This window comes from Ochotona curzoniae, unplaced genomic scaffold (genome assembly GCF_017591425.1).
Source record: "Ochotona curzoniae isolate NIBS_2020 unplaced genomic scaffold, NIBS_Ocur_1.0 scaffold_4701, whole genome shotgun sequence".
In the NCBI taxonomy this organism is placed as follows: Eukaryota; Metazoa; Chordata; class Mammalia; order Lagomorpha; family Ochotonidae; genus Ochotona; species Ochotona curzoniae.
In genome coordinates this window covers 52,231,931-52,253,426 of record NW_024467122.1, presented here as the reverse complement: position 1 = coordinate 52,253,426, position 21,496 = coordinate 52,231,931, and the positions used below count along the sequence as shown (strand labels likewise).

The 21,496-nt window shown below is 43.0% G+C and overlaps 1 protein-coding gene across 3 annotated transcripts in view; it reads left to right on the top strand.

Moving 5' to 3' along the window:
* The first annotated feature begins 447 nt into the window (after nt 1–447).
* The window catches only part of SPG11 (SPG11 vesicle trafficking associated, spatacsin), an 81,455-nt gene continuing 60,406 nt past the window's right edge, over nt 448–21,496 (top strand). For 2 of the 3 annotated variants that reach the window (XM_040969355.1, XM_040969353.1), the window contains exons 1-8: nt 448–783; nt 2,832–3,013; nt 3,641–3,865; nt 6,430–6,631; nt 10,029–10,166; nt 10,341–10,789; nt 11,924–12,069; nt 15,660–15,792. In XM_040969355.1, the coding sequence (XP_040825289.1) occupies nt 533–783; nt 2,832–3,013; nt 3,641–3,865; nt 6,430–6,631; nt 10,029–10,166; nt 10,341–10,789; nt 11,924–12,069; nt 15,660–15,792 (1,726 nt within the window). In that variant the 5' untranslated portion in view covers nt 448–532. The remainder of the gene's footprint in view (nt 784–2,831; nt 3,014–3,640; nt 3,866–6,429; nt 6,632–10,028; nt 10,167–10,340; nt 10,790–11,923; nt 12,070–15,659; nt 15,793–21,496) is intronic. The other variant, XM_040969354.1, reaches the window with a different exon arrangement.

Genomic DNA, 21,496 nt, shown 5'->3' with positions numbered 1-21,496 from the left:
CTCCCCTGGAACAGGAAATGCTGTTTCCTCTTAATAAAGAGGAAAATGCAAGGCCTGCTCTTCTCTTCCTCTGCTTGGGTTCATGGACCACACCCCTCTTAAGAATAATAGGAATTCCATCACTGTTCCTTGCAGCGTGGTCTCTCTGTTGGGATGAATTCGGATTACATTCATGTCAGCGCTCTCTGTAAGACTTAGTCCACTTTTCCAAGAAAACTATCACCCCAGAGCCTGTAACCCAGTAAATCATGGTAAGAAAAGCAAAGTGAGGTAACCAGCTAGACGTAGAAGACCGTGCTAAAAGCCTTAGGGAACAAGCAACAAGCTGTAACGCCAGGACCGGCTTAAGTAGTTAAGATGAGTGAAGTCAGGTGTGGGAGGGGGGCAAATCCCACGGCGTTGACAGCCCAGCTGCATCCACCCCAACAAAATTACAACGCGGAGCGCGAGCCTCTCGGTGCACTGCGCATGCCCACAACGCAGGTTCTTGGCCTGTCTGACTCAGGTGACCGGAAGAAACTCATGAACCAAAATGTCTGCGTCGCAGGGACCCGGAAGTGCCGAGTCCGCCGGCTGCAGCGGCGGGCTCGGGACGATGGAGCGGGTTCTGCCCGTGCTGCTGGTGCCGGTCCCCGCCGAGGCGCGGCGGCGGCTGGGCTCCCGGGCGCAGCTGCACCGGCAGCAGGAGGCTCTCGGGAGCCTGACGGCGGCCGGCAGCCTGCAAGTACTGTCGCTGGCCCCGGGCGGCGGGGCCGGCTGCTGCCTCGAGGGCCCCTTCCAGCAGTAAGTGCTGCGGGAGGACTGGCCGTGTGGGAGGGGACGCGCTGCCTGGTCAGCACCCGGAGGGGTGGCCGCCTGCCGTCCTCCTGGCGTGGGGCGGGCGGGAGAGGACGCCTCGGAGTCGAGGCCCCCCGTCCGCTGTCCAGCCTGCGTCCCGGGAGCGGTGGATGAGAAGGCTTTCGCTGCTGCTCCTCACGTTTGCTGCCCGGGTCATCTGCTAGCTAGCTGCTCGCGAGGTCGGTCATTCATTCCGCACAGGTGCCACGGTGCCGAGTTAAATCGGCTAAGGACGCCAGCTAGAAACCGCCTCAAACCGACTTGATAGGTCTTTCTTAATACACAAGGTCTTTCTTAATACACAGCCTCCTTCCACCCGCTTCAGGGACGATTCATTTTACCCGTTGGCTGAATCGGTGAACTAATACGCACCTGAGCAGCGTCAAAACAGCTGAGAAAGATACAGTTCTGACGTGTGACGCTCACGTGATTCGGGAAGGCAGAAACATAATGAGCCGGTTTCCACTTCTCTAACTCAGTCCAAGACTTTAAAGTTTACATGGTACTTGGGGAAGGTCCCCTGAGTGTTTGGGCTCTTTTAAGAACAAACTATTTCAGAAACTGTTGGCTGTCACTTGGAAAAGCCAGCCAAGACGCGCCTTACTCGTTATGGATTTCCCAGGTGCCATGGCTCTAGCTACTTCTTAGATCGTTAAATCAGCGAGTTCTTGCTTCTCTACGCGTGGTATCCCTGTATTTAATTCCTAGCTGCTAGGGAGAAGAATCCTACAAGAAAAGTGAGTTTATTCGACGGTGATTAGTACCTATAAGTGCGGTTTTGTAAAGAAAGGAGTGGGAGAGAGAAAAGAACTCTTTAAATCTTTGAGAATGTAACAGGAGACTACGTGCAAAATAATGGCAATTTATGAAATTTGAGATGAGAACTTTTCTTTCACTTTAAAATAATATAAGAACAAATGTGTGGGTTTTTTTTTCAAAGTATATATATATCCTTTCTATAGTGTTGAAATTATACTATATAGTATTATACACGATAGTATATAGTATTTGAAGACCCCAGTGTCTTTCCATGTGGTCGTGTACTTTACATGCTAACAATTTTAGTGGCACAATGTTTTGCCTTTTAGTGTGTCTGCAGCCTTTCTGTAGTTGGCATTTAGGTGGTTTTCTACACTTTCCATACAGCACACAAAATCGTTTATTAATGAAAATAGTGTATGAAGTCAGAAACGTGAGTTTTTTTTAAGGTTATTTTTGGGGATATAAACCAGTTCTATAGAAAAAGGGTTTTGAAAGATGAATTTCATGAGCATTTTTTTGCAACATTTTCAGATTTTAGCCCTTTTTTAAAATGTAAATTTTAATACTTAGTTATGGCATCATTAGTTTCCATCTTGTTACCCCATGTCTGTATTTTGATATAATGCTTTAGACATTCTGAAACCGAGCTATGCAACATGGTAGTGATTAGTTATATGTATTAAAATTTTAAATGAAAAATTTACACCTTACGGACCCACGTTTCAAATGCTCAGCCGCACCTGGCTCTTGGCGTCTTTCTTGGGTGCCACTGGCAAAGAACCCCTTCATCACCAGAGAAGCTTCTGTTGGATACTAACTTTACAATAAACTCAGTCTGTAGATACAACTAGTTACTGCTAAAGAGTTTTTGAAAGCATCAAGGTCAGCAGAAGCCAATTTTGCTCATTATGAGTCCCACCTCATTCAGGTAACTTGTGTCTGGTGAGACCCTTGATCGGGACAGTTCTTTTGAGGTCATTAGGATCTAAAATGAAAGGAATGAAAGCTGTCAGCACCCACTCTTGTCTAATTGTTTAGTATGGAGAAGCAGAAGGAGAAATGAGGAAACCAAGGGGAGAGGAGGAAGTCCTGGAAGGACTTATGTTCCCTTCAGCTGGGGTGCAGGATTAAGGCTACTAGGTGAACTGAACCCTTCTTTGCTCCTTCTGTGCTTCACTCTCACCCTGTCAATAGGAATTACTTCTTAATATAAGTCTAAATTTTTCCTTTAGGTTTGTTTGGGAGGATTGTCGTAACAGTGCACCAACAGACAAGCCCAAACTGCTCGCTGTTAGTAAAAATTGTGAGCTGTTTGTCTATGAATTTGATCTGAAAGATGGAGGATGTGACGCTGCTGCTTCTGATGGCTGTGGTAGGGTTGCACTGCAAAGGCTCCTTGAAGAGCAAGGTATCAGTAAGTATCTGTAGGTGCCGTTACCACGTGACTTTAGGTGTTCTCCTAAAAGGGAAATCACAGGTCTACATTGTGTATTACTGGAACCACTTGCCACATTGAACACTTGAACTGTGGTTCATGTAATGTAAGAGAGCTAAATGCTCCCTGGTTCAGTGTGGCTACTCAAAGAAGTAAAATATATGTGACTTGCTTTTGTGGTATGTTTCGGTTGGATGGTACAGATCTTGTCTGGCTACAAAGCTGTTCAGCATTCTTGTTTTGATGGCCAAAAGAATTCAGAGCATTGAGTCCTTGGTAAGACCCAATGCATTCTCTACCTTTGACCATAGGTTATAAGGTTCTTCTTATTTGTTTCTTTTTTTAAAAATCTGTTTCTATGGGCTCCCAGGGGGTAATTTGGCTTTTTTAAAAAATCTATCTTCTGATGTGCTTCAGTCATTGTAGGCCATTTGTATACCGACTTTCCCTTGATTGACCACTGGCTTAGGTGAGCAACAGTTGCCTAGAATTGGACTAAATGTGGTTCCTTTTTTTTTTTTTAACTGGTGTGTGCTATGTTAATCAAATTTGCCAGTTGTAAAACTGTGACCAGTGGATTTCAAATACTTCTCTTTTGTTTTTTAGGTATTTCCTTATCATCTTTACAAATTCTATCATTCCACAGCAACATGTCATTGTTGTTCATCAACAACTGTGTCGTCCTGCATATTGTGTTTCCTGAGAGAGGTGCTGAGATTGGAGTGCTTGGCTGCTTCGCACTACCCCTGCCTGCCCAGACAGTGCACACGGTTGTTGATGCACAGCTCTGCAGAGGAATTCTCTTTGTTTTGACGACTGTAGGCTGGATCTGTATCCTTGGCAGTAAAGATGTTGATGGTTGTGAAGCAGAGCAGACTACCTACACAGATGAGCCTTGGTAGGCTTTTGCTTGTAGAGACTAGGGTGTAGGGAGAATAGTGTTTTTCAGTGTAAGTTTCCAGGCAGAAAGATTCCCAGGAACTATATCACTTTTTATTTATTTGAATATTTTCCTAGTGCAATAATTCCCATAGTCTCTATACTTGTGTTCTTTTAAAATGGCATGTGCTTTGCATTAAATTAAGCTTCTTGAACATCTATGTACTTGTTCCAGGAGGTGTCTAGGGGTTTGTGGTAATACACATTTTTCCCACCTCTTGGTGTATTAGTGTGTGGATTGCTAATTGTTAATTTGTTTTTGGAAAATATTGGCTTCTTTATCTCTAGTAGAGCTGTTAACTTTTCAACAAAATTACCTAAAAGACTTGAAAAAAGGATCCTTTATGGGAATTTTTGGTACCTTCATTTTTTTTTTAAGATTTATTTATTTTTATTGGAAAGTCGGATTTACAGAGAGAAGGAGGGACAGACAGAAAGACCTTCCATCTGTTGGATCACTCCCCAAATGGCCACAATGGCCAGAGCCGATTCAATACAAAGCCAGGAGCCATGAGCTTCTTCTGGGTCTCCCATGCAGGAACAGGGTCCTAAGGCTTTGGGCCATCCTCTACTGCTTTCCCAGGTAATAAGCAGGGAGCTGGATGGGAAATGGAGCATCCAAGATATGAACCAGAGCCCATATGGGATTCTGAGATCCTGGCACATGCAAGGTGAGGACTTTAGCCACTATGCTACGGTGCTGGACCTGGAACTTCATGTTTGAAGCTTTTTCTACTTTAAATGTATCTACAAAAATGTAAAAAATATTGGATTTAATTCATTTACTTTTTCTGGACTATGGCATTGTGCGCGTGTGTGTGTTAAGATTTATTTTTATTACAAACTCACATACAGAGAAGAGGAGAGACAGACAGGAAGATCTTCCGTCCAATGATTCACTCCCCAAGTGAGCGCAATGGCCGGTACTGCGCCAATCCGAGGTCGGGAACCAGGAACCTCTTCCAGGTATCCCACACTGGTGCAGGGTCCCAAAGCTTTGGGCCGTCCTGGACTGCTTTCCAGGCCACAAGCAGGGAGCTGGATGGGAAGTGGAGTTGCCAGGATTAGAACCGGCACCCATATGGGATCCTGGCGGCACATTCAAGGCGAGGACTTTAGCTGCTAGGCCACGCCACCGGGCCCGGCATTGTGTTTTCTAACACAGTATACATTAAGCATGTGTGTATATGCTTAGTTGAGTACTTAAAATGGGTTTAGCATGACCTGGGAACTGAATTCTTACTTTATATTTCAAAGCTGATATTCAACTCAGTTATTGACGTTTGAACTGTTAAGTAGGTTTGGAACAACTTTTTTTAATCAAAGATTTTTTTTTATGTGAAAGGCAAAGTTATATAGAGGGAGAGACAGAAAAAGAGATCTTTCTTTCAATTCCCAAATGGCTGCAATCATTGGAACTGAGCCAGGCTGCAGCCAGGAGCCAGGAATTCTATCCAGGTCTCCCACATGGATGAACGGGCTCTCCCAGGCACATTGGCAGGGAGCTGGATTGCAAGTGGAGTAAACAGGACTCAACCCAGTCCTCATAGAGAATGCTGGTGCCAGTGCTAAAGGCAGAAGCTTAACCCACTGTGCCACAGTGCCAGCTCCTGGAGCAATGTTATTTGTTCCAACTTTTCAACTTTAAATGGTTTTAAGATTTGTTTTTTATGTATTGGAAAGGCAGATATACAGAAAGAAGGAGATGCAGAGTGAAGGATCTTCCATTCACTAAATTTATTCCCAATTGGCTGCAACAGCCAAAGCTGAGCCAATCGGAAGCTAGGAACCAAGAGCTTTGAACCTCCTCCAGGTCTCCCATGTGGGTGCAGGATCTCAAAGCTTTAGACCATCCACCACTGCTTTCCCAGTCCACAAGCAGGGAGCTGGATGGGAGGTAGAACAGGAGGGATACAAACCGGCGCCCACATGGGATCCCAGTAGACGCAAGGTGAGGCTTCAGCCACTAGGTTATTGTGCCAGGCCCTCAACTTTAAGTTTTACGAAGTCTGAATTCAGGTTAGATGTTTCCAATGAAACTCAGTATACAAATTGAGATATTCTTTAAGTATACAATTTTAGACTTGGAACAATTGTGAGAAAAAGATAATATATCTTAATTTTAAAAATTATGTTGAAATGCTTTATTATGTAACATATTAAGTTACGTGGATTAAAATTGGGTTCACCTAATCTCTTGCATTATGACAGAACACAAATGGAAAACAATAGCAGTGTCTCAGGGCCTGGTATAATGTGGCTGTATAGCAAGTATCATTCGATGACTTCTGTATCAGGATATTTATTTTGCCAGGTTGTTGGGTGAGGGCTGCCTTAGTTTCCACTTGTCTGTTATACCTGCAACACCTGCAAAGTTAGGGTGGTGGTGTTCATAGCTCTACTTCATCTGGGTGGGCATACTTACAAAACTGGTGTTTTCCTTAACTGTAACTCAGACATTTTTGACACAGTGGGTCATAGGCAGGTAGCTCATGTGGATTTAGCACATCACCATGAAGATATGTGTAATGAGCAGCAACAAGAGCCAGCCAAGATTGAATCCTTTGCTTCACTGAAAGTGTCTCGAGACTTAGATGTTATAGTAGCTGTCAGCTCCTCCAACTCTGCGATTGCTCTGAACTTAAATTTGTATTTCAGGTATGTCAATTGCCATGTTTTCTGATTTAAGGTAAATAGTTGTTAGAGTCATAAAAGGTTTAAAATGATTTTTTTCTCCAGCAAGTATTCTTTTTTTTTTTTTAAATTAGGTCATGTTCTAGATACTACATAGATTGTCCAAGTAGCCATTTATGCGTTTCTGTATATTTGTTGAGAGTTTTTATTGTGACATATATATGGGTTATATCATAGAAATAAATACAGTCAAGATTGCACAATTTAAGAAGTCTTTGATTACAGTTTCGTCCGTTCTTCTGAGGCCGTGTTAGAAATTGAACTTGTCCTGTGTGACTTTGTGGTTTGGGATCCTGGCAGCAGAGTGACAGCAGCAAGGTGTGTTGAGCTAGTTTTCTTCGTTCACAGGGTTTCCTGAAGCGTTTCCCTTGGAGGACCTGCACTTGTGTCTGTTTACTTGGAGTACTAATAATTGAATGTTGCTTTGTTTATTGATCTAGGCATTCTAGTTGCTTCTGATTTTATAATAATTGAGGGCAATATTAGGATTTCAGTACTCCTATTAACAGCCTGTTCATTGTAACTTATCTAGTTGTAAGCCAGTCCACATTTATGACTCTGCTCTTGATATTTAGAGCCTTTTACAACTTTTAGAATTTTTGTTTGTATCTTGAAATAAATGAGATCAGCTGGATAATTGGGAATGCTCCTTGACGAGTTTTATTGCTCACTCTTTGGATCACAAGAAAGGGTAAATTCATCCTCACATATCTACCAGAATTCTTTACAACTGTGATGCATTTAAGTGGCTTTAAAAAAATTTTTTTTTATTGGAAAATCAGATATACAGAGAGGAGGGGAGACAGAGGAAGAACTTCTGTCCATTGATTCACCGCCCAAGTGGCTGCAGTGGCTGGAGCTGCACCAGTCTAAAGCCAGGAGCCTGGAGCTTCTTCCAGGTCTCCCATGTGGGTGCAGGGTCCCAAGATCCTAGGCTGTTCTCAACTGCTTTCCCAAGCCACAAGCAGGGAGCTGGATGGGAAGCAGGGCTGTCAGGATTAGAACCAATGCCCATATGGGATCCTGGCACCTGCAAGGGAGAATTTTAGCTACTAAGCTGCCACACTGGGCCTCAGCAACTCTTTTGTTAAGAGCAGGGTTCTACTGTGGAAGTTGTGACAACATTCCAGAAACAGCACCAGGAACATTGCTGTGAACAGATTTCGTTGAACTCAACTATTGTAACATTAGCAAAAGGGACACAACCTGTGCATATCAATGATTGATTGGTGTTTAATAATCTATGTGAGTGTTCTTTAGTATAATTTGTGTTGACAGCCTATTTTCCACCTGTAAACTCAAGTCTCAAAGCAGTGTTTTGCTTTGGCTCTTCTGTCCCTGATAAGGAACATTAACTCCTCATTTATCAAAGTGCTGCTTATGAAACCCACTTTTTCTTACTAAAACTGTTACACTTGTAATTTTAAACTCATTTCATAGTTTTTTTTCTCCTTTTCAAAATTGTGTAGTACTTCTGCTTTGAAACAGTGTAACATTTTTAGAGCCTTATTTCCTTAAGCTTTTCATGTCTCCCCTGGAGTTTTATAAGCTCAATGAGAACCTGTTTGTTTTTTGAATTTGTCTTCAATTCTTTAGTTCCTTCGGCTATTTACATGGCCTACAGCTTTGATTCTGTTGTATCGGAATCCCAAACATGCTAAAGGCTTAGTTCAAGCTGGTCTTCATTGGCTAGTAGAGCCCCACTCCACCTGTGATTGTTAGAGCAGAACCAACTTGAGGTGGTTCTGGGATTATGTTGCTACTCCATATACCTCATTACTCAGAGCTATTTCTGGATGATCTTGCCTCTTTTAAGGAAGTGGAACCCACCTACTGGGGGTTTCATCAGTTTTTCAGTTCCCTCCCTCCTACAAAAGGCCACCCCACTGTATATGCTCATGCTGCATTTCTCCATGTCCCCTGTACTGTTAACTCCTTTTTGATGTTACATTCATAGCATAATCACCATATCCTAGCAGTCTACTTCTTGATTCTTTGGAGTTTATTCACTTTGTTCAACTCTATCCATCACTTAATTCATGCTGCTGTAATTTCATCTGAATTATGTTAACTGCCTCTTCATTGTTCTCTTTTTGTCAGTTCTCAAATCCATCCCAGAGAGCAGCCACGGTGATGCCCGTGCAACACTTATTTTTTTCTTCTATTTTATTTTTGATAGAATTCCATAGGCTATTGGATTTCCCTTATACAATGCTTATCAAAGATACAACCAGGGTCTACCTTTTGATGGGGGAGGAACTGCCTTCTACTGCATTGTCTTGGTAATTTTACCTTCTCTTTCTCTCTCTCTCTCTCTCTTTTTTTAAGATTTTTAAATTTATTTTATTGCAAAGTCAGATATACAGAGAGGAGGAGAGACAGAGAAGAAGATCCTCTGTCTGATGACTTGCCCTCCAAGTGACCGCAATGGTTGGAGCTGAGCTGATTCGAAGCCAGGAGCCAGGAGCTTCCTCCAGGTCTCCCACATGGGTACAAGGTCCCAAAGCTTTGGGCTGTCCTCCACTGCTTTCTCAGACCACAAGCAGGGTGCTGGATGGGAAGCAGGGCTGCTGGGATTAGAACCGACACCCTTATGGGATCTCGGAATGTACAAGGTGAGGACTTTAGCCTCTAGGCCACCACACCGGGCCCTCACTCTTTTTGTCATAGTGCCTTAGTAAATATTGTGTTGATGTATTGCAAAGTGTTGAAAGGATCAATACTTATTAATTGCTCAGAGGATTCAGTACCTCTCCTTCCCCTAACTACTCTTTTCCAGTTGATTATATTGCTATCCTGTTCAAAAATCACCTTTAACTTCTCTTTCCACCCAAATATGTAAAAAGCCTTTGTGGCCCACAGGGCCCTCAGCCACCAGTCCCTTGGCATTCCTGCTAGCCTTCTCTCCACCTTGCTTGTTGTGCACTATGCCTTACCTGGCCTCAGATTCTCGTGTGTGACAGCCCTGTTGCACATATTCTGTCCAACTATACCCAGACTTACACTTGACCTTCTAGTTCTTAAGGATTCCCCTGGCTTTAGCTTAACTCTTGTGGTAGCAATATAGTGAGTGAGGCACAAATTATGATCACATTGACCCAGTTCAAAGCATTTTGGGTCTTCGTTTCCATATCTTCAATAATGGAGTATGCTTCCTCGTAGGTTTGTTGAGAGGCTTAAATAAGACTTCTGGACTGTTCCAGCACGACATCTGCAGTACAGTAGAATGTAAATGCGCTTACTGTTCTAGAACACTGACAGCCCTGGGCGAATTATTGAGGTCGACTTTATCATTGTGCTGTAATAAAATAGATGTAAGTTTATCATCGTTTTTTACTATGGCTCTGATTGTTTAATGTAGGCTGCATCCAGGACACCTCCTATGTAAAAGAATACTAGAAGACCGTCCTATTCAAGGACCCAAGGGGATAGATGAAGATGATCCTGGGAACTCTGAATACAACATGAAACTGACCAGCTTTTCTTTCCGGGTTGATAGGTACAGAAATTTTCTTTTCTTTTTTTTCTTTATGTTGACATTTTTGGATATGTTGATATTATACCTTTTTGGTAGAGGTCTCTATGTATTAAGATAAATTTCCCCTGCCCTGGGTTAGCATTTTACTTAATGCTTTTTCATGGTAACAGTTGTAAGAGATACCCTATCTTTCAGGTCTTGGAAAGCTCAGCTGTCATCCCTGAGTGAAGCAATAAAAAACTCCAAACTGGAAGTTTCCTGTCATGCTCCATGGTGTCAGGATATTTTGAACTCAGAGTCTTCTGAATCTGGTAACTGCAGTACCAGTGTGCCGAGCTGCGATTTCATTCCACAAGACATGGTGTGTGGCCCGTATAATTTGTCACAGAAAGGTCATGCCAAGACCAGTGATGCTGGACGACTGTGGAAGATCATGCACTTCGGTGAAGAAGAGGAACCCTTAGAGCTTCAGTGTACGTCAGTGACAGGATTCACTGCGCTGTTCACTCGGACGGCGGAAAGGACAGGCTGCACCATTGTCCTCTGGGATTTGGAGACTCGGGGTGTGCAGTGTTTTCCCCTCGGCAAGCAGTCTATTCCTATAGACAGTGCTGGAGAGCAGCAGCCGTGCTTTGTTCTAACAGGTGAGAATGCATCGTTATCATATTGAAGTCTGCTGTTGAGGGGTGTGCTTTCCCAATGCGTTGCACTTCTGGTGCCCTGGTACTTGTATATGCATACCCTCACCTTGCAGTGGTATTCCTTCATGGAATTCGCTTAGTACTCCCTAGTGTTGTCTAACTTTTTTTAAATTAAGGTCATTTCTGCTCAGTGAACTGCCAAGATAGTAAATGAGAGAAAGCCCAAGTGTTACAAAGGCTGGTTTTTGTACCAAGTCTTTGACCTCAGTTTGTATGGCGGAAGGTACCGTCTGGCTGATCTTAGACTGTGTATAAACTGCAGATTGACTTAGTGTGGCTTGCACTACATAGGCTTTTTAAAAGATCTTACCCTTTTAGACTTGCATAGTTTGAGGACTTAATGTGATTTTTCTAGCAATTACTGGAAAAACTGCAAAATTTGACAACAAAAGACTTCTATTACCAGCTACCTAGAAACTTAAGAGTTGGAGCTGAGTTCCAATTGTTCTTTTTAAATGGACCATTTTATTTCTTGTATTTCTCTCTCTCTACTGCCTGGTCCCTGTGGGCTTGGGGCATTTGTGGTATGTCACATAAGCATTTTTCCAACATTAATGCCAAAACCTCCTATAAAGGTATTGCATGAGGGACCTTGCCTTCCTTGGAGCCCCCTCCTGTCACTATGGCAAGAGCCTTTCTCCCTTTCCTAAATAAATCATGCTTTGCAAACTAAAAAAAAAGACCTAAAGTATTGAATGTTGTGATTAAATTGTATTTCTTTGTCAGTGCTAAAATTTTGGTACTCATGTATTTCTATGGGTTAAGACTATTTTATTTTAGTAATCTTGGTATCACTTTAAATCAAGGATCTCAGTATAGATTATACGGGGTACTATAAAACAGAAATAGCAGGATTTAGTGCTGTTTCATAGGATACATTACTCTTACAATTGGCCTTTTGTGATCAGTGTATTAAATGACTCTAAAACATTAAAAAACCACACAATGAATTAGTTGTAACAGTACAGTATCAGTATCCGATATTTGTAATTGTAGTATAACTATCTGGGTGTTAATTGCAGATTAATTCCTAAGTCATCCTAAAAACTTGTTAAAGCTGGCTTGTTTTTCCTGTAGAAAATGGACTCTCCATGATTTTATTTGGTTTGACTCAAGAGGAGTTTTTAAACAGACTAATGATCCATGGAAGTGCCAGCACTGTGGATTTTCTTTGTCATCTCAATGGTTGGGGGAGATGCTCCATTCCCCTACATGCACTAGAGGTAAGAGAATTAAATGTGACTTGAACCTGACTTGGTTATTCTGTCATGTACTCTTTTTTTTCCCCCTTTTTAAAAATTATTATTTTATTTTCTTTTTGTCATGTACTCTTACTGACTGAGGATCTAGTAGAATTCATGTAACCTAGCAGCAAAGGGGAGCTATAAGAGGTCTTAGAAAAAGGTCTTAAACTGCACATTGTCTTCTAAATCTATTTGTCACAGATTTGACTTTATTTTATGTATTTGAAAGTTAGAATTACAGAGTGGCTGGAGAGAGATTTTTCATCCGCTGGTTCACTCTCCAAATGACGATGACTGCCAACTAGGCCAAGCTGAAGCCTGGAGCTTTTTTAGGTCTCCCACGTGGATACAGGGGCCGAAGGACTCAAGCCATCCCCCACTGCTCTCCCAGGCCATTAGCATGGAGTTGGAGCAAAGTGGAGCATCAGGATTTGAACCAGTGCTCTTATGGGATGCTGGCATCACAGGCAGTCATTTTTCGCACTACAACACAATACCAACCCCTGCCTCAGACTTCTTGAAGTGTCCTGTGTAGTCTTTAATTATCCATTTACTCAGTTCTGGCTATTTCAGTACCCTATCTTGCTTAGTAGCTTACCCTTTTTTTGGCTTAAAAAGCTAAGAGATCAGGCCCAGCGGCGTGGCCTAGCAGCTAAAGTCCTCGCCTTGAATGCACCAGGATCCCATATGGGCGCCAGTTCTAATCCCAGCAGCTCCACTTCCCATCCAGTTCCCTGCTTGTGGCCTGGGAAAACAGTCAAGGATGGCCCAAAGCCTTGGGATCCTGCATCCGTGTCGGAGACAAGGAAGAAGGTCCTGGATCCTGGCTTTCGATTGGCATAGCACCAGCCATTGCACTCACTTGGGGAGTGAATCATCGGACGGAAGATCTTCCTCTCTCTCTCCTCCTCTCTGTATATCTGACTTTCCAATAAATAAATAAATCTTAAAAAAAAAAAAAGCTAAGAGATCGTAATTATTATTTAAGAAAAGTTGTAGGAAAAGGAGGCAACACTAAGCTGATGAGACTAATTGAAGTGGAAGCAAGCCATGGTAAGCTTGGCTAGGAATGATCTTTCTTTCCTTCCTACTTTTTCATAATGCAGTTTTAGAAAGAGCTGTACCAAGTCAGGATTCAGAACCAAGGTCAGGGCTGTTCCTTCTAGAACAAGATGGCAATGCTTTGTGTCAATGTTCTTCATGACAGCTTCATTCAAATACAAAGCACACACCATAAAATTGTTCTTTCTGAAGTTGACAATCCAGGTTTTTTTTAGCATTTATTGTGCAACCATCACTACCTAATTCCAGAATACTTTCATCGCCTCATGAAGAAACATCATGCCCCTTGACACTGTCTATTCCTTATTTCCCTCTAGTCCCAGACATATTTTCTGACTCTGGATTTTCCTATTCTTGACAATTCACGTGTAGTCAGGTGTTAAGCAGTAGGAATACATTCTGATAAATGCATTGTTAGGCTATTTCAACATTGTACAAACATGGAATGTACTTACTAAAATGGTTTTGATATTACTAGGCAATGTAATCTCATGCATGGCTCCATCATTTATGTGGTCCACTGTTGGCTGAAACACCAGGATGTGGCCAGGACTATAAATGGAGTTTGAAAATGTGCTTTTTGTGACTGACTGCTTCTAAGTGTTTTTAAGGTTCATCAATATTGTGGCATGTGTTACTATTCCATTAGATGTACTTTGTTTTGTGGATCAGTTAATGGACATTTAGATTGTTTATAGTTCTTGGCTATTGCAAATAATCCTGGTGTGAATATCTGAATAGATTTTTGTGTTTGTTTTTAGAATTGCTATTTGGTTATTGTTCTTAAGTGTCATCTTAAATTTTTAAATTTTCAGGGAAACTTTAGAAAACAGTAAGCCACATTCGTTCACTCCTCTCCTAGATTCACTGTTAATGTTCTACCACATTTGCTTTAACTGAGTGTGAATTCTTTCTCTGAACTGTTTGAAAGCTACAAACTTCTTAATCCTCCACTCTGAGTACTTTAGGATATATACCCTTGCAACAAGAATCTTTTCTTACTTAATCATATCAAATTCAGTTTTGCCTCCCATGAAATAAAGCAAAGGAATACATTGCTTATGGTCTCCCTCTGGGACCAGTAATTTTTCTAGCTTATTCTTGTTTTGGAGGTCGACTTTGAACCCTAGTTTTATGCAGTTTTTTTTCTTCTTCCATACATTGCTTTCACTGATATCTTGGCTCAGCCTCCCTCGTAAGTCAATACCTAGAGCTTAGGATGATTATTTCTCAAAATCTGGTCCTCGGCCAGCATCATCATCATCATCTGAGAATGTGTTAGAAATTCAGGTTCTGAGGTGCGTGTGTGGCACAGCTAATGAAACTGCCACTCAGAATGCTCACATCCCATAGCAGAGTTCCCTGGGATTGAGCCCCACCCTCGGCCTCTGATTCAACATTCGGCTGATTTGCCAAGGAGATAGCCGTTGATGGCCCAAGTACTGGGAGCCTTGCACCTACGTGGGAGACTCAGCTGGAGTCCTGGCTTCTGGTTTGGATATGTTCAGCCACAGTGTCTGAGGACATTTGAGAAGTGAAATCAGTGAATTGAAGAGCTCTCGCACTCGTTCTCCATGTGACTCTGCGTTTCAGATACATACATGCATGAATACATAGAAAATACAGGCTCATGGGGCCTACCCCTGAGCTGTTGAATCACTAAACTGGGGGCCAGGCTCAGCCATCCACACTTTGACAAGCTGTCCAAGTGATTCTTACACTCAGTGACTTAGCCTAAAAGTGATAAGTCGTTTTTGTAAGGGATGATAGTAAATATTTTAAGTTTTGCAGGCTATGTGTTTTCCGTTGCATCTATGTAGCTGTGCTGATGCAGTCTTGGATGGTATGTAAATAAAAAAGCATGTGGATGTTCTCCAAGCACCTTATTTACCCTAAGGAAAGGCAGGAGTTGGATGGGTCAGGTGGATATTGCCTGCTATTTCCAAACCCTGCTTTTGGGCCATCGGAGATCTGCAAATAGCTTCAGGACCTGTTGGTTTCAAAGCTGCATCACTTCTCTGAGATTGTCTCATTTTTTTATACCTTGGATTTTCCTGATTTCCCATTTAAATATATGTGTTTAGTCTATACTACTTTAGGTACTCTGAACAGGAAAGTTCTTCAAGATACCTTCTTAGGAATCTGCTTCTAGCCCATTTTTCCAGTTGACTTTATATCATACTACTGTAGCATCTTCAGGTAGGCTCTAACTTAACTGTAAGAGTGACCCAAGAATGGTTTTAGAATTATAGTCAGAACTGTGGGGGATTTTTCCAAGTCTAAGCACATGCTTGTGCTGAAGCTGAAACAGGTGTCAGATGTTAGGGACATGGCTTAGATTGCACAGTCACTGTCAGCATGTCACCAAGAGCCCTCACGCACAACAGGTAGCTTTGTGCATCCTCTAGTAGAACTTGGGAACCAGGACTTAAGATTTTAAAATATAAATCTGAACCCCATTTTTTTTTCCAATTAAAAAAAAAATCTAAAATTTACCTCTTACACAGGCTGGAATAGCAAATCGTCAGCTGGATACAGTAGATTTCTTTTTGAAGAGCAAGGAAAATCTTTTTAACCCATCCTCAGAATCCTCTGTGCCTGGTGAATCTGATCACTTTTCATCCCATTTGTTTTTAAAAAGTAAGTATTTAATAAGTATTCACCTTTAAATCATTGGTATTTTTAATGACCTAATTATCAAATATCAATTCTGCAATTTCATGTATTTGGTGGAAACTTGCGAGACCTGTCAGAATCTGCAATGCTCTCCTCCTAAGTAGGCTGTCTTTTGTTCACATCCTTTACTGAGCTATGTGTTTTCAGTGTGCAAGGAAGAAATGATCTTTGAGATTAAAGAGTTTTATATAAGAGAATAAAATCTGGGAATATTGCCTGTCTTTAACTGTCTTAAGTGTGTATTGACAGCTGTGATATTAACAGCTGTGGTTATGGATTTGATCTAAACATTTTCGCCTTGACTTTTCTCCATTTTTTTTTTTTTTGTGGTGGGGGCGCATGTTATATTACCAGCATTTCAAAATTTCAACTTTCCTTTTTTAAGTATTTATTTGAAAAGGTCAGAATTAGAAAAGGAGAGTCAGAGAAGTTCTCCATCTCCTGCTTTATTCCTCACCTGGCTGCAGTGGCCAGGGCTGGGCCAGTCTGAATCCAGGAACTTCATCCAGATCTCCCACATGGACGTCAGGAACCCACACACTTGGGGCATCTTTCACTGCTTTTTTCCACTTGAGCAAGGAGCTGGATTGGAAACGGAGCAGCTGGTACATGAACCAGCATCCAAGTAGGATATTGGCATTACTGGTGGCAGCTTTAACTGCTACACCACAATGCTGATGCTTTGGCTTTTTGTTTTTATGTTTCAACTAGGTACCTTGATTTTCCTTTACTTAGAATAATAGGATAATAAAATGTGTTTCTCACCATAAAGATTTTTAAAATTTTACTGATTTTTATTATTTTATGATAGAGTTCACAGATCGTGGGATTTCCCTTATCCCCTCGCCAATTTGCTCCATCCTCAGAGTTCCCCTGTATCATTACTATAGTATAGTTCTTTTTTTTTTTTTTTTTTTTTTTTTTTACAATCTTTACACAGTTAATTAGGGCACAAAGGTTGAAGGGCTACAGTAGACTGGGTAAGACTATTCATTTTCATATTTTTTTTCCTTTATTTGGGGTAAAGAAGGAGGTAAAAGGAGAGGCTGCACTCAGTCTCCCAGCCATCCCAGGTCCCAGATGTGGGGCATGCTCCAAGGGTCCTGCTCAAGTGGTTTGACGGTTGAACAGTTGCTGCCAGTCTCGCCACTCCAAGTACGATGAGATTGCTAAGGAATCCTCTGACTGACATAGTCTATGTTAGAGTCGTCTCCGTTTGCCCAGTTTTTCACTGCCAACATATGGCTTGAGTAGTTGGTTGATTTGATCTGTCCTCTGTCTTTTCATGGTGAGGTTTCTGAGGCTGGCAGTTCATTTGGGGGGATCCCTAAAGAAACTTTGTCTGAGGTGATCCCAGACCAGATTCTTGTGTGTACTAGCAAGTACAAGGCCCGGCACAGTCCATCACCACAATCAGCTGGTGGTTGCAATTGCTGGGTTCATTCTGTCTCCAGCCCTGTCATCCACGCAAATCTATTGGTGTTGCAGTCCAACCTGATTCTGCCCAGCACACACTCAGCCCTCACATAAAACCAGTGGGAGCTGCAGCCTAGTTGGAGGGACGCACAATAACCCCCACCAGGTCCGCCCCCATCCAGGTTCCCGTGCTTGCCGTTATATGCAGCAGACTAGTCCAGTCTGTCCCACATCCCATTCAGCTCTCATACATGTCAATGGACATTGAGGCCTAGTTCAACCCGATCAGCCCCACTATCCAGCCCCCACACTTGCTGTTGGGTGCTGTTCTGTCCAGCCATCCCTGCCCCTTTCCTAGTTTTCGTGCCCTCCCATGGGAGTGGTAACCCAAGAGAGAGGAGCCCACTTTTTCCCTTCTAGGCCACTTCCACTCCTGAATTATGCACACTCCAGGTGATTCTGCAGTTTAACTTGACAGAATTAGCCCCCAGTGCCAGCTTTTGTCAGCTGATGCTGCGGCTAAGCCCAACCAACCCTCACCCACTCTAATTGTAGTTTGCACCAGTAGGAACAATCAGCCCAGCCTGGCTTGTACCTTATCTAATGCATATGAGGCCCATAGGTTTTGTAGCCCTGCTTAGTCTGGTCTGCCCCCATCATAGCTCACGCACTCCAATAGGAGTAGCTGTCCAGCAGGGGAGCCCTCCATATTCCCCCTACCGGCTTTGCCCCCTCCTTTCCTGGTTCTCACATGTGCTGTTGGGCACTGCGGCCACATCTGGTACAGGTCACCTCACCTTAGCATTCTATAATGTGCACCAGTTTTTGTTGCAACCAAACCTGGCTCAACCCACACTCTGGCTCGGGTTTAGCAGTGGTTGATGTGAACTGATTTAGCCTGGTCTGCCCCCTGACCTGTACCAAATGTATGCCAGTGGGAAACTTTCCATGGCCCGTTCTGGGCTGTTTCCTATCATGCTTCTTGTGCTTACCTGCTGGGTCTGTGTCCTGCCAGAGGAGTTGCCCAGGCTCCTCCATCAGAAGCTCTCCCAGTGCCAGATTTTGTGCATACCAGGGGGTCCATGAGCCAGCCCTATTCAGTTCACCTCCTGTCCTGGCAGGAACAGTGGCCTTTCCTGACTGGCCTTCAACCCATTCTGGTTCTTACTGTTGGATGTTTCAGCCCAGCCAAAGCTCACTCATACTCACGTACAGCTCACACATGGCTCAGTAGGGGCTGAGACCTAGCCTAGCCCAACCCACATCTACCCTGGTCCTCCAGAACCGATGGTGTTGGAGTCTAGCCCAGCTTGGTTCATCCAGTCCCAGTCCACACTTGGCAAGGGAGACTACAACAATATCCTGATCAGAATGCAGCCCCCGTTTCAGCCCACATGCTCCTTGGTGAGAACCTCAACCCAGCTAGCTTGTCCCTTAGCTCCCCAACTGGGTCTGCTCCCAGCCATAGATTGTGCACATGCCAGTGGTTGCTCTGACTCAGCTTGGCACAGCTCCTCACCTGTCCCGGCCCCTGCCTTGGGCACTGTGGCCTGGCGTTCCTGGATCACGCAGAGCAGCAGGTATAAGAGCCTAGCTCAACATGACCTGTGCTCTATCCTGATTTCTAGTTTTGCTTGCAAGCTAAGGTTGCTCAGTCCTGCATGATCCACCCCGTTTCATTACCACCCCACATATTAGCCAGCCATTGGAGCTACTTTGCCCAGCTTGTCCAACCCCAGCTCTGGTTCATGTGTTCAGCAGTGGGAGCTATGACTCACCAGGGGAGTTTCCCAAGTTCCTCCACTTGACCCACTCCCAGACCCAGTTCTCATACATGTCTCACATGGATGTTAGGCCAGTGTCCGGCATAGTCTTACCTTCCATTTGGCCATATATGAGCTAGTGAACGTTTCAGCATGGCCCACCCCACACCCTACTTAGGATGCACATTTGGGTGCTGCTGTCTTGACCAGTCCAAACTGTTGTGGGTTCCTTTACCTGTGAGTGATGACAGGCTCCTTGGTCACTCCTAGCTTAGTCCATCACCACCCCAACTCTGGAGCTAACCAATGGGGCTAGTATTTCCACAGGAATTGGGCCACACATCCCCCACCGAATCTACCCCTGGATATGGGTCTCTTGTGTGTTAGTTAATGTCACGGCTCTGCCTGATGTGACCCGTCTCCTAATCCATCATCATGTCAGGTAATATGATATGATTATGCTAGACAAGCCTAGAGCCTTAGCTTTTGCATGGACTGGTGTTTGGTGGTCAGCATTGTTCAGTGATTACAAGTTCTACTCAGGATATAAAGGAGTTTGGTATATAAGTCTTATCCCTGAAGATCATCTGGTCCCTCTCCTCCAACCTACCAGGTCTCATTACCCTCACTTACCTTCAAAAGAAAAGTTACTGTTTCATTGGGAATCTTTAGAATAGATTCACATCCCAGCAGCACAGTGGACTCAACTTGTAGCTACCTAAGCAGCAATTCAAAGAACCAGAAACTCAGAGCTTGCCTCCTGGTGTCCAGCAGGCAGAGTCTGGCACCAAATGGCGCACTGGCTGCCCAGGGACAGCTCACTGTGTATACACGGTGGCTGGAATCAGGACTCTGAGCATGGAGACGACCCGGCCTGGCACCCTCCTGCTGGAAGATTAAGCACCCAGACCCCAAGATCACCCCCTCCCTAGTCCTATGCTTGCGCAATGATCTCATTACTATAGTATAGTTCTTCATACACAATCATATGTCCCTCATTGTGGGCCTGGACAATGACAGAGTCCAGCACCATAATGTCAAGAAATACTAAACAGTTTCGTTGGGAGGCCATATTTGGAAGTAAGAATGCATACTGCATTGTATCCTCACATTTGGCTGATAGTCTCCATTACACAGTTACTGCACATTCTCTTAAATAAAAAGCCACAGAACAAAATCAGCAACAGGAAGAGAAAAAGTAACACCATGAAGTTAAATAACATGCTACTGAATGACTAATGTGTCACTGAAAAAAATGAAAAAATCAAGAACCTTCTTGAAGAAATTGTTACTATATATGATAAGTCATTAAAGAAGTTTATCAGAACAGAGTGTTTTGAAGAGATGAAACAAAAAATCAAAATCTATGAGATATAGTTTCTGCTGATCTTTGTTGGTAAGATATGTGTCCTGTAGGCAACGTATAGATGGGTTTTGTTTTTTAGTCCAGTGTAGTAATCTATGACATTTGATTGAGTTTTAGCCTTTTACATTGAGGGTTAATACAAATAAGTGGTAATTTGGTCGTCATTTTAGCAATGAGTTGCTAATTAATTTAGTCTTTTGTTACATTACTGGGATGTTCTTCACATTTGCCTTTGGTTTTAGTGAGCACTATACTTTTCTCTGTCAAGAAAACATCTTTAAGTATCCTTTTTAGGGCAGGTTTGGAAGAGGCATATTCTTTTAACTTTTCTTTACTATGGAAGAATGTTATTCATTTTCCAAGACAAAGAAAAATTTTGTTGAGTACGTTATCCTGGGCCGACATTTTTTTTTCTTCTATAATCTGGAATGTGTTGCTCCATTCTCTTCTGGCCTATAGAGTTTCCTATGAGATGTCTCTTGTGAGTTTAATTGGCATTCCTTTATATGTCAGTTGATTTTTTTCACGTGCACACTTAAGGATCTTTTCCTTATGTTCGATTGAAGAGTGTCTTGATGGTCATGTGTCATGGTGAAGATCACTTTTGGTCAACCCCGTTGGGAGTTCTGTGCCCCTCCTGGATGTTGTTTCCTAGATCTTTCTCTAGCTTAGGGAAATTTTTCCCTTATTATATCATTAAATACATTTTTAAAAGGATTTATTTATTTTTATTGCAAAGTTAGATATATAGAGAGGAGGAGAGACAAAGATCTTCTGTCCGATGATTCACTCCCCAAGTAGATGCAACGGCCGGTCTGAGCTGATCCGAAACCAGGAGCCAGGAACTTACCTCCAGGTCTCTCACGGGGGTGCAGGGTCCCAAAGCTTTGGGCTGTCCTTGACTGCTTTCCCAGGCCACAAGCAGGGAGCTGGATGGGAAGTGGAGCTGCCGGGATTAGAAGTGGAGCCCATATGGGAACCCGTCATGCTGAAGGCAACGACTTTAGCTGTTAGGCCACAAGCAGGGCCCCATTAAATACATTTTTAAGTCTAGTCTCTTTCTGCATCTTCTGGGACTCCCATAACTTATATTTGGCCTTTTAATAGTGTCTTTCAATTCTTG